This window comes from Malurus melanocephalus, unplaced genomic scaffold (genome assembly GCF_030028575.1).
Source record: "Malurus melanocephalus ecotype Western Australia unplaced genomic scaffold, MMel_1.1 scaffold_461, whole genome shotgun sequence".
NCBI lineage: Eukaryota > Metazoa > Chordata > Aves > Passeriformes > Maluridae > Malurus > Malurus melanocephalus.
Window position 1 is genome coordinate 487,975 of NW_026623693.1, and position 13,068 is coordinate 501,042.

At 41.6% G+C, this 13,068-nt stretch overlaps 1 protein-coding gene and 1 non-coding gene across 2 annotated transcripts in view; one reads left to right on the forward strand and one right to left on the reverse strand.

Moving 5' to 3' along the window:
* Positions 1-942: 942 nt before the first annotated feature.
* Positions 943-1,073, forward strand: LOC130582087 (small nucleolar RNA SNORA24). The gene has a single exon (XR_008966289.1). It is a non-coding gene; the product is annotated as a small nucleolar RNA SNORA24 (small nucleolar RNA).
* Positions 1,074-3,978: 2,905 nt separating this feature from the next.
* The window catches only part of PRSS12 (serine protease 12), a 32,851-nt gene continuing 23,761 nt past the window's right edge, over positions 3,979-13,068 (reverse strand). Inside the window, exons 11-14 of the mRNA XM_057380575.1 lie at positions 12,887-12,965; positions 10,872-10,994; positions 8,174-8,454; positions 3,979-6,545 (exon numbers count right to left, since the gene is read on the reverse strand). Of these exons, the coding sequence (XP_057236558.1) occupies positions 6,238-6,545; positions 8,174-8,454; positions 10,872-10,994; positions 12,887-12,965 (791 nt within the window). The 3' untranslated portion in view covers positions 3,979-6,237. The remainder of the gene's footprint in view (positions 6,546-8,173; positions 8,455-10,871; positions 10,995-12,886; positions 12,966-13,068) is intronic.

Here is a 13,068-nt window from a genome sequence, read left to right on the forward strand (position 1 = left end):
TAGTCTAATTAAAAATTACGCTATGGAAATTTAGCCAGCAGCGTTTCTTACATGGACTGGAAAATAACCTGTGTTCACTCCGACGGATGACTTCATTTTTCTAGCATATATTTCACGACCACTGTTTTTGGTTTTTTTTTTAATCCATGCTTTCCTGATTGCAAGCAGTATTATTGTAGCATCTAAGGCCCATATTGTGACTGGACCAAGTACACACACAKGTACCCATACACGTGTATCTACACAGATGCAGCCGCATCGCTGTCTAGAGCAGCTGAAGGCCTCTGCTTTGTTTCGGAGAGTGCCTTAACCATTTTTCCCCCAGGGACGCACTCGGTGGTTTCGGGAAGGAGCGGGAATCAAAACGGGAGGGACCGATCCTATTTCCCGTCCGCGCCTTCCCCTCGCGGCCGCGCTCAGTGCGGGTGCGCGCCGTGGCCCCGCCCGAATCCCCGCCCTCAGCCCGGGGTCGCGCCAGTGCCCAGTTGCTGCCGCCGCCGCGTGTGGGGTCGGTTGTGTGGGGATGGGGTCCGCGTGGGGGGGCGCGCGGCGCGGCCGTTGGCGCTGAGGGGGCGCGCGGCTCGGCCGTTGGCGCTGAGGGGGCGCGCGGCTCGGCCGTTGGCGCTGAGGGGGCGCGCGGATCGGCCGTTGGCGCTGAGGGGGCGCGCGGATCGGCCGTTGGCGCTGAGGGGGCGCGCGGAGGGGAAGGATGAGGTGAAGGTGAAGTGGCGGTGGCGGTGCTCGCGGATCGGACTCGTTCTCCACAGCGGCAGCGGAGCAAACAGAAGGTAAGCTCCCTGGCGGGGTAAGCTGCGTAACAGGGAGTTCGGGTGGGAGCCGTGCGGCGGCCCGGGGTCGGAGGCYGCAGGAGGGAGGGAGGGGGTGGGGGAAGAAGGAAGGGAAGATGGCGGCCGCCACGTGGTGGCGGGGTGGGGAGCGGGGATCCATGACTCCATGGGGGCTGCCGCACGTGGCTGACTCCCTTCCTAGGCATGGAAGAGCAGGGCCTTGCTAATTGGCAAAACTTTTACCCTACTGTGGGTATGAGTCGTTGACTGTGGCAAGTAACAAACCAACTCTGCCGCGGGGTTGGCCGTCTCCCCCTTTKTTCGGTGCTTTTTGGTTGGTTGGTTTTCAGTTTTCTCCATTCTCCCCCTCCCCCTCAATAAACTGCTGCAGACTAGTTTTAATTTTGTTTTTTTAATTCCATAGGAGCGCAGAAGCGGGAAGTACGAAGACGTCCCTGTTGTGGAAGATCCTCCCCCAGAAAAGTATGTGCCTGGATGTGTGTTAGCTAATAAGCTCTTCAGAAGCGAAGATTTGGGCGTGAATAATATCGATTTGATCATTTGTGTTTAGCGATTACTCTACAGTGACTTGTTTTTTGAAATCAGTGTATATGCTTGGTGGGTTTTTTTTTTTAAGGAATGCTTCATTTTAATGTATTTTCAGGACAGAAAAGTATAAAAAAGTGCATTAGTTTAACTAGGAGGAGTTGGGTTTGGATGAAGAGTTACAATCCATAAAACACTATAATAATCCAGTATTCCCAGCATAAAAGGTACGTTTCCAAGTACTTTGCCTGCCAAATTAGAAGCATCTGAATGGACAGATTTCTYAGTGATATCCTGTGCAAGGGGAATGTCTTTTTCAGCATGTGAATACTAAGAGAAATCCACCTTGCAGGAGCGAGGGAAATTGGAAGTTGATGCCAGCAGCTTTGTTTCAGAGCAGTTTTACAGATCCTGGAAGAGTATCTTACTGTTCAGTGATGATTGCTGTCGTGTTTGTGTCTCTGGTAGYAATATTAAACTGCCTCGAACTTGTTTTTACAGGGGAAAAACACACTTGAGATTTGGCAAAAGAAGATGAGGCTGAATTCCACATGTGAATTYTAGGAATAGCTGTGACTAAATTTGTCAATTCTCACTTAGGGTAGGGTGGATGTGTTGAATCGTCTGGAGCTGATGCCTTTTGGGAGCAGTAATATTTSTAGTTGTCAAGCAGAGCTAGTAAAAGCTAATCTTAGTCTAGCTGTTAACCTCGATTTTTAAATAAAGTTAAGATTTGGTGCTTTAATGAGAGCTGCTGCGGTTCATCTGATCTTAATGAAGAGGGACTGGAGCCCGGCTTATTGTGCCTAAAATTAGCCTTGACTGCTTCTATACAAACAAAGTTAGGATCTCATTTTATGCTGCTTTTGGGATGTGCTGCTGCTCTTGTTACACTGTCACTAAGCCTTAAGCAATTAGAGTAATGGTTTTGGTAGTTGCGTGGCTGTGCTGCACCTTCAGGGGCGGCTCATCTGCTGTTTGGAGTGTGCTACAAAGGCTGTGGAAAGGAGTGTGCCTGTACTGCAGAAGCTGAAGGTRAGTTTTTGAAGTTTGGAAGATGAATGTGGAAGTTCCAGATATAATTTTGGAATCTGTGYGAATGTAAAGCATTTGGATGTATGAATAAGTAAATAAAAAGACATGTTTTTAGCTGCAAGTGTGGTTTCTTTCTTGCAAGAGTGCTGGTAACCAAGATGATGCCTGCACGTGTTGGTTGGAATTACTTACACGTGCCAGTTCTGCCTGTGCTGAGGGTACACTTCGTGGTAGCAAGGCCTAAAGTTTGGCAGGATCTGTTTTCGGGAGGCTGATGCATTGTCTGGGGAACCATTCCAGAAGTTATATGGCTCAAATCAGAGGTAAGTGTTGCAGGGTAAAAACAGTGACTTGGAATAAAGCAGCCTTTTCAGTTGCTGTTGCTGAGGGATCCATATTTAAGAAAGCTGATGGCGATCCAGTAGCTCATGAATTATTGCATAGTCGACAAAACATTTTGCTAATAAGTTATTGTGCTATCTTAGTGAGTACCAGCTGTTCAGATGCCATCTCTTACAGAGTATCTTCAGGTAATAAACTTTTTTTTGCAAGTAGTTGGTAACTGAAAAGGGGAAAGCAAGTCTGACGGACTGGGAAACAAAATCAGGGAAGTCACAACTGAGATGATCAGCATGCAGTGTGATTGCTGCTGAGTGTTTGGCATCTGAGGTGTTCCTGCTTGAATGGAGCAGAACTGTGGGCTGTTACTTAGAGCACGGACTAAATGTGAGTGARTTACTTCTGGCAGTTGTATTTGATAGGGAGATTAGGGAGCTGTCGTAGGAAACATTAGATTTTTTTTAAGCATGTACTTTTTCTGCCCTAGCGGAAGTACATTTAAGTTGAATGTGTGTTCTTGTGTGGTGCTGTAATAAGTGATAGCACACCTGTTAAATTGGTGGTGTGTGATTTCTCCTCTTGAACAGCCCTACCATATCGTATTCTTAGTGCTCAGGATTCCAAGYTGGTGGCTGCCAGGCCTGGCAGCCAACAATCAGGAGTGTGTACTGTGAATTTCCTTTACTCCCAGAAGTTTGGTCTTCTGGATGAACCATCTGTTCTGTAAGGGCAGTTACTTGCTTATCTTACGTGGCCAAATGCCAGGCAGGCTGGCCCTTCCATTTGGGGACGTTGTTCAGGATTGAGATAAGATAGACATTAGGGAGGCTTTGTGKGGTTGCAGTGATGGTTTTCTTCACTTGTATACTCTCCAGAAAACTAACAAAACCTTGGGGAGTGGAGGAGGGGTGCATCTAACTAAATCTTCACAGTGTGGGGAACCTGGATAGATGCTGCATCTGTGTAGGATGGCCATCTCGTCTAGTAATGGAAGTGCCTTGTGCTTTCGTAGTTCATGCCACCATTAACACACTAAACAGTTTYAAAAGTGTAGGATGAACTTATGACAACCAAACTGGTCTGAGTTAAAGCACTGGGAGTTATGTCATTCAGGGACAAACTTCCCTCAGAAAACAACCCAAACTTTCTGTGCTTTGAGGAATATGCTTTCAAGAGCACCCTTTCTCAGGTAATAAAGCTCATTTGAGCTTTACCCGGCTGATACTCTGCGGCAGTGCTTGTACAACCACACTTAATGTACAGCAGTTGTAGTCAGTGTGGCAGTTTTTATTGTATACATGTACAYCATCAAGCTCACTGAACAAAAACGAGAATGGCATAAGATGGAGACAATTTCATTTTATGTTATRAACTGAAAAGGCATGCTTACCATGGAGACAGTGCAACAGTTAAAATCTAATAAAGCATTCTATTAAAAGAGCAAAACTAACAAAAGTACTGTACTAAATCTAGTTAACTCCACTTAGTATGCAGGCTTAAGTCTCCCTCCCCCTCAAAGTATCTTGTTTCTGTGGTGCAACTAGTAAAAGATTTTTATTTCCCCTGTATACAACGCATAAATTGCACTATGTAGTCTACTTCACCACAAGTCTTAGCAGGTCTTTTGCAGCAAAGTTCAGATTTTACAAGTAGATAAAGTTTGACAGACTGACTTCCCCTCTAATCAAGGGCTATATAGAAATGAAAATAATGGTTTCAAAGTTCACTAGCACGGTGTTTCACATTGGTCTAACAGGTGGTCACAGTACTGTGATTTCTGATGGTTTTAAATATTTCACACTATTTCAAATAGTGTGGAATTACAGAGAACTAAAATATATTCAAGCACCTCATGTACTAGTTTAGCACCAGTTACAATAATTTAAACTAGTCATGACCCTTGAAAGCTKAAGTTTGAGGTCAGAGTGATTAAGGGCCAAATGTTCAATCACATGGGCTTCTGCAATATCATTGCCACTTCAGRTGTAATTGAGTTGTCTTGGATATTACAACAGCAGAGAAACAGAACCATACAGAAATGAATGATTGCCCAYTTACAGCATGAATGCACCTCACTTYTTCACAAAACACCACACAACATAGTCATAGCCAGCTTGGGCAATRGGAAACAGGGAAACAGTCACTGGTAATCACAGTTTGCACAATCACTATGTGGTGACACTCATCTGCCACACTTGCTACACTGGAGTGTTTCATGGCCCACAGAGCTTTCAGTTGAGTTTTGAGCATGATTGTTAATGTGATACATAGAGCATGCTTGGAGGTACTCAGTATGGCCTTTGACAGGGATTGTAGAGGTAGTGCTGAGCTGTCCTGGCTCCACTGTGTCAGTTCACAGGTGATTTCTAGATTGATGCCCTTCAGTGTTGTGTTCTGGGTTCAGTGTGGTGGCCCTTTCTAGAAGGACAGTAAGCTGSTTATCAATACATTTTTATTATAAGTTGTTAGGGTTTTCAAAGCATGGAGAACAGTACTTGCAAAAGGAACAACATCAAGGTGTCTCAATGCTTTAGAAGACACTGAAATTCTTAAAACATTACTGTGAGATCAGTCTGAACCAGTGTTGCAACTAAGCAGGAGAGAGCTGTCTAAATATCGTGTAGAAAACATAGTTTAAGACTTCATAGACTTTTTCAGACTTCAGACTGAGTTTTGGCTMAACAACTTCATTGAATGTGTAACTTTCTCTGGTAGGATTACCTGAGGAGAGCTCAGCAATGAGAGAATTGAGATGTTTGTTAGTGTGACACTGTACTGACAGCTAGAGGCAAATAGGAACAATGACTCCTCTCCAAAATGCTGTATATASTCAAAATTATGAATTTCAGAAATACTACAAATGTTACTTACGTGGAGGAAAGAAAATAAGTGGTTGGTTTGTCAGCTGTGCAGGATGTTTGTGGGGAAACTCTCAGTGTACTACCTGTTTTACTTGGGAATGTACTTTGTGCACACTAATCTGTGAGGACATTTAGCAAACTAGCTGGGGATCTGATTATTGATCATTATTTCCCTTCTTGTGTTTAATATATACTCAGAATTACTTAGCAAGAATCAATATAGTAATGGTCTCATTAGCTATTGAAACGTGAGTCAGATTTAGGGGACTGAGTGTAAAATCATAGGAATAATAGATTAAATAAACTAAAGATTAATGGCGAACTATAATTAATCATGGAGAAGCTTTAAGCATAAATAGCTTGGAGCCGTAGTCTTGTGGGCAGTGAGTCTCAGTGAAGTCTCCAGCTGTCCTGCTCCAGTGTTACTCTAAACTGGCAATGACTTTTCCCCYTAGATACATGGTAACTTGTTCATGCAATATTTTAACTGGAACAGGGAGGACAGTAATCCCTAACTGGAAGGGTYGTGTGTATACAGCTTGGATTTAATAAAAGGAAAAACACATGAATCAGGAAATGTCTGTTTCCACCCACTGTGGGCCCCAGCTGTGCACTGCATGTGCTGTTCAAGTTGTCCTGCCTCAAAGTTTGGTTTTCATTACGGACGTTCATAGTTTGGTCACACTTTTAATCCAGGGTACGAAAGACGATACTTTTGTGTAGACACCTGGGGAATCTTTTACCCCACAGCCATAGCCCCAGGAGGTCACACCATACACWACCCAGCTTTCCCCTGGGCGTTCACACATCAGTGGTCCACCGCTGTCTCCTTGACAGCTGTCAACATGTTTCTGTTCCTGCACATTTCCAGCACAGAGCATTCTTCCTGTGAATCTCCTTTTGTAGCGCTCTTCACAMACCTTCTTGGGAAGTAAGGGGATGGCAGCCTGTTGTAATGTTCTTGAGTAAGCCCGTCCTAAAAAGAAGACTCAAATTACTGTCTCATTTACRATGGCTGGTATTGGAAACATAGATGTGATTTAATCCAGTTTTTGCTCTCAGCCCTTCACACTGCTSTGTCTTTACATAAAATTACTGAAAGCAAGACTACTCAAAAAATCTGCTGYGCATGAAATATGATACTAAAATACTATATATATAGTAAGTGTAAAGTATAGATGCTCAAAAAAAAGTCGCTTTTCTGTGTGTGTTCTCCAGATCATTCCAAGGCTGGAGGKTGGTTTGTTCTGAGTATTATATATTATAGAAGAATATATGCTTTAATCCCTATATGTGGAAGCAATTTTGGGGAGTCTTGAGCAGTTGAGAGCAAAGCAATAGAAATACTTAGTTTCTATGTCACCAGTTCAAATGTAGCCTAGGTCAGCCTGACAGGTGCTGCATCTTCTGGTGGCTTCCAAGTAGTGCATCCAAATGGATATTTGTGCTTTTTTTTTTCCTTAGCTTGCGCCTCTTTTTCAGTTGGAAGCATGGGAAATGAAAGCCAGTGTTGGTTTGGCCTTTTTTTAAGTGAAATCTTACAACTGGTGCGGTAATTGTGATTCATATAGTGAGTGTGAAATGTCAGCTGAGGTACTGCAATGATGTAATTTCTTACCATAAATTGAAGCCAATTACTGCAGTAGTTAATGTTTCYTTAAATAGATGTCCTAAGTTAACAGTATTGCAGGGCTTTCAGTGAATTATGTAAAAAGGCTAGACAGAGCCAGGCAATGAATTAACAATTGTTTTTAGCAAAGAACCCACCCTACACGCCTCTGTCATTGTAGTACAATGACTCCGACGCCTGTGCACACAAATGAGTGCATGTAAAGAGGAGGAACTGATGCTTGGCCATGCCTTGTCTCCTTTACCAGTTTGAGTGAGTCACTGGAACAAAGGCTCAAGTGTGGTTACTCCCTTGCACTGTATGCAGCACCACAAAAAAAGTAAAACGTGGTTATTAATTTGTGAAACATTTAAAGGACAAAGACCTTTGAAGAGAAAGAATCTTGTGCTGACCAAAACTAGAAGCCAGGAATGCAGATTGCATTGTGGCTCTTGTGAATTTTGGCAAGATGTTCTGTTGCTTAAATCAAAGCTGGTTGAAAATGTCAGTGGTAACAAGGAACACTGAAATGTTATTTGAAATTCTATTCTATTTCTCATCCATTTTTTATTGAAGTACTGTAATTTAAATAGCCATTCTAAAATAAAAAKATTCATGGTCCTTCCCTTTGAAACCTTAAATGTGTTAGAGCTCTTAGTTATGTACTGAGGCAGGGGATGCTAAGCTGTTGTGCAGGGTGTGCCTGGCAACAAATAAGCTTTTTATTCCTRCTTGTCTGTGTTAATGAGGCCATTTTAGTGACAGGGTCTGTGATTTAGAGTGACAAGGTTAATCACTGCTTTCCAAACACAAACTAAATTCAGTAAGTAAAATGTTGTTATTCCTGGTTAAGGATCAGGAGAGAAAATATTCCCCTATGTAAAAAAAGTGAAATGTTTCCATTTTGAACTTTTTTTAATTTTAATTTTTTGAAGTTTTTTTTTAAAGCAGCCTCAGATAACCAGACTGGAAATTATGCATGGAAATTATTTTACCTGTGTCACCCCATCCAGTGATAAAACAGTTGGGAGCAGTTTTCTGTGGTCTCTCCCTCCTCAGTGGCAAGCAGGCAGGCAAGACGTGGGTGCTGAACCTTGCACACTGTTCCTCAGGCCCCTGCAGCCTCACCAAGGCAATGTCGTAGTCGCTGCTGTCAGGCCTGTACTCCTTGTGCATCACAATCTCCYGGACTCCGATTTCCTCCTCGTACTCCTCTGGCACCAGCGTGTGATAGTCTCCAACCCGCACCACGTAATTGCGAGTGTTGTTGCCATACCTGAGAWTGAGGTGAAAACAAATAGGGCTTTGCTCAGGCAAAGTCACATCCTGAGCATGCAAACAGGGTTCGTCAGTCTCTTTATTGTTGACATAACTGATGTTAGCAAGAGATGTTTCTAAAGCATTTTAAAATACTTTGTCAAATGTTTACACTGACATTTCAGTGTGTCCTAAAGAATAGAAAAATCTCCCAAGGTTTCAGGTTGTGCTATGTTCCTTTTTGTATGTTTTCACWGGCACGTTTCTTGTGGTCATCTGCCATGACTGACACTTAGTTCAAATGACATCATTGCAATGCTCCAAATAATTACTGGAATGAAAACAGTGTTCAGGCCTGCCTTGTAGGTTGGTTGAGAAATTCTAGAGGCTTRGATAACTTAATACAAACCTCTTACATCAACAGAGCTTAGAGTAAGGAAGACAAACCATATGTGTGTAATATATAGCTGTACCACCGAGTATCTCTTCTAGTTGTGGGTTGCATTCCTGGTTGCCTGCAAAGCTTTCTTGGTCTAATTCTCAGATCTCYTTCATGTCTTCCATGAGCAAAGTTTCACTTCTAGGCTTTAAGGAGAGAGCACTGAAGGCTGTGAACAARCATCTGTTCATCTGAAGATGGCCTTCTATATAGGATAAATGAAGGGGATTTTTCTATGCCTTGTATTTTGAATTATCTCAAGTTATTTCTTAAAAATGTATAGACCTTCCAATTTCCCTATAGCTGTTGGAATAACTCAGGACAAAATTTCCTACTAAGATGGGGGGTTATAAAACAAAAAATAGCTTCAAATATTTTATCTTAAATTATGTATCTACAAAAGCATGGAAACCAGTAATTCTACTGTAGTACTGGTAAAACTTCTAATCATCATGCATAAAATTATGCTTAATTTTTATCCCTAGTACAGGTGAGCCCACTTTGGTTACTTAAGCAGTGTTCCAATTTCCAGGATATGAGAAATGGTATGCTGGCCTTTCTCCTGTCCATCTGCAGAAAATATGTGAAGAAGGCATTTGATCTATAGATAGGTCTTGGAAACCTATCCCTTAAAATCACTCTGAGATCATTTGTAAGTTCAGCCCAGCCTGTCCAAGGCCAGCTTGGAGCTGAAGGCATTTTCCCTCATTTACTGTGAACRGTAGTGCATCCACAGGCTGTTGGATTGGACCACTACAGGTCTAATTGCAGTTAAATGTAACTTCTGAGGGAAAGCAATATTCTGTCCCTGAGACCACAGTTAACAGTCTCAGGGTAGCCTGTGAGAGCCCCTCAAGTGGCTGCACCAGTCTGGAAGTACCACAATGTACTTCTCTGCAGCCATGCTGCTGCCCCATCACATGGGTGCTCAGCAGATATCCAAAATGGGCACTCCTTGGCACCACAGTCAGTTYTCAAACCTGTAGGCAAAGGCTTTCTCAAGACCTCAGGTTGAATCCTTGGCAATCAYTACAGAGATGATGAACAGGGGAATAGGAGGCCATTGTCTATGAATTTTGATGAAAGCARCTGAAGTGCTTCCATAGTTCTGCAGAAACACCTGGGATGTTAGTTGAAGTAAYAGGAAATTTTACTGAGTTTGACTATTTCATCTTGAAATATTACTAAGGAAAGTGCTTCRTGATTTCAGGAAGCATGAAAAGATGTGCATCTGGTGTTGAGCAAAGGTAACACACTCTGCATTTTAGTAAAAAGAACATCTGAGTCTTTGTTTTAGTTACTAGTATGCAAAAGGAAAGGCTCAAAGTCCAAATTTAAAAGATTTGCAGCCTACTTGAGCAAATTCTAGCAWATGCACTGAAAACTGTAGTGCTCTTACGTGCTTTTTTCCCAACCCAATCAAATGAAATAATCACTGTTGAAAGTTTTAAATACTAGATTAACTTCCTTATTGTGCAAGTTGATGCTTTTMTACTCCAGTAACCTCATCAGAAGTGAAGTCCTGCATTTAGTGACTGCTCTGATACAGTAAAAATGTCTGTCARTGCCAAGATCTGTTTTTGCCAGAATTAATCTGATCTGCTACAGTCCCTACATTTGGTGTCTGCTCAGTTGTCTTCACTATAAGCTAAAAGCCATAAGCTGCATTTTCTTGGAACAGAAAGTTAAAATATTAGAAGTGTTGCCTGTATTTTTTCAAGAAAATGCTGAAGTTGTGAATATAAATCACATAAAGCATAACATAAACAGTTGTGAATATAAATCACATAAAGCATAACACCCAAATAATTTCAATGCTTTAGGGTATTTTGTTTGTTTGAGGGAAAGGAGGTTGAGTAGTAGGGCTTTTTATAACCAAAGTCAACTCTCAGAACAGTTTTCCGTGGGATTGAAGCAGAATGTTTCTGCCCAGAACAACAGTTTGAAACAGTTTCTACCCAGTTTGAAACATAGTGCACTGTTGAAGAGAGACCCACCTTTTAAAGCAGTGTGCAGCAGTGAGGACCCAGCAGCTGCTGATGAGAGTGGCACCRCACAGGAGTCTCCCATCACCATGTGAGGATTTCAGCCTCAGTGCCACCTGCCACGGCCAGCCGCCCCTGCAGAGGAGTGACACATGGGGTTTAGGGTACAGCAGTGGGGAGCTCAGGTACCTGCTCAGTTACCTGGAGTGTGAATCCTCTAGGGTTTCTTTGGCTGACTCAACTTAAAAAAATGTGCTGTTTATTAATGGTGGTGAGTACYGYTRTATTCCCGCAGAATTCAGAATTCCMTTTAACAATGGTCCAGATTACTTCACAGAGAGTTTGGACATCCAGCACTTCCTCCCACAGTCAGCTATATGAATTTTCCCTTCTCAGATTTCMTTCATTGGGCCAAAAATACATTCTGTGGGTTCCTCGCCAAATACTGTCCAAGWCAACAAACCAGAAATTTCCTGTCAACTGGAGGGGTGAAAGGGGAATTTCTTGAAAAGCTGAACTCAGCATCTATCCCTGTCTTCATGAAAAAGGACACTGGCAAACCAAGAGGTCTAAAGCAAATGCAGAAATCTCAGGTGTAGATAGGCACATTTTCTCAGCCTGTGATAATCTGTCTTTTATAGTAGATCTGGCCATATTTGCAGACCTATGAATACAGGATGGATTCTTTTTTGCTCATGTAATAGATTAAGAATGAGAGAAGGGAGAGGAAGAGAAATGCACCTGTAGCATCTAAGAGTAAACAACAGGTAGTATGAGAGTTTTCTGAGTGGTGTCAACTTGAATGGGTGTGCTGGACAATGAGAGCTGCTGGGGATCATCTAGTCTAGCATCTCAGAGCTACCAGTGTYGAATGTTTTAAAGTAAGGTGGAAGAATTTACTTCCCATAAAGAATAAAACAATTTAGACACTTTTCYGTTTTGGAAGATAAGATGTAATATGTTTTTCTAAAATGAGGTAATTCAGACAGCTTTGGATTTTCTGATACATMTGTAGGTATCCAGTTCCTTTTTCAGTTCCCTTCCTCAAGCTCTGTGTGTTAATGACTTCTTATGRCATTGACTCCTTTTCTGATACATAAGTATGCTCTCTTTCTTAATTTTGAAGAATTTCTGCATGCACTGTTGGATTTTTCTCACCTCTTTGCTTTGTCTAACATCCATGTACTGATTTATTGTGAGACCAGCTTCCTTGCTTTGGCTGCATTGTGCACTACATTATTTGTCATCACTGCATTTCACCAAGTGTCCTTAGAACACTATCTATAACTGTCTTTTGTGTGAGGTAATTCATCCTACTTTACATTATGTGTCTGTGTTTAATTTTTTTTCTGGGCTCCCTCTTGTTACTGTTCTTTGAAGCTCCCCCACTCGGGCAGTGTCTTCTTTGAAATGGATTGATTGGTGCTGTGTGTGTACTTTAAAATAGTAGCACAGTGACATGTAATGATAYTGTTAGTGTATTTTTTACAATGCTTTTCATAAGATTGCGTATGTATGTATTTTTTGTGGTTAGTTACAACTGTTAAGAAAGGAAAGTCAATGCCTCCTGTTTTTCTAGCTGTCATCATCAATGTTTATTTTGTGAAGGAAAATAAGGTCTTAGGCAGTGAATTATRTCCAGGCCTTTTTCTTGGTGCAGGTAGCATTTAGAACCTCATCCTAAATTCATAGGTCTCTTTTTATAGCTCACATGATGATATCAAAATATCCTTTGATAAAAGTAAAATAACTATTTTGTAAGTTAAAAATTTAACCCATTCAACAACTTAAACCCATAAGCATCTACAGATTTTCAAATAATGCTGCATTTATCAATTAATACCTTTACTTTTCTACCAAATTTGCTGAGTATATTTCTACTTCTACATCATGAAAAGAAAAAGAAAACCCAAACAACAAACCTACAATGAAATTTTAAAATTTCTAAAATTAGGCATACCACTTTTGTCAAATAGATGCCTTAGAAGCTTTATATTCAAAATTATTTGTCTTTACCAATTATTTACCGTAAAGAATTTTTCCCACCAATTATTCKCTTTTGTCGACGATGAAGTAACCTCAGTCCACAAACAGAAGCAAGAGAATCTAAATCAGAAAGGGAGATCAGAAAGATGATGTTAAACTCAACATGGGGAGTGGCCAATGTTCAATGAGAGTTAACTTTTAAAAAATCTAAAGGCTGAAGTTA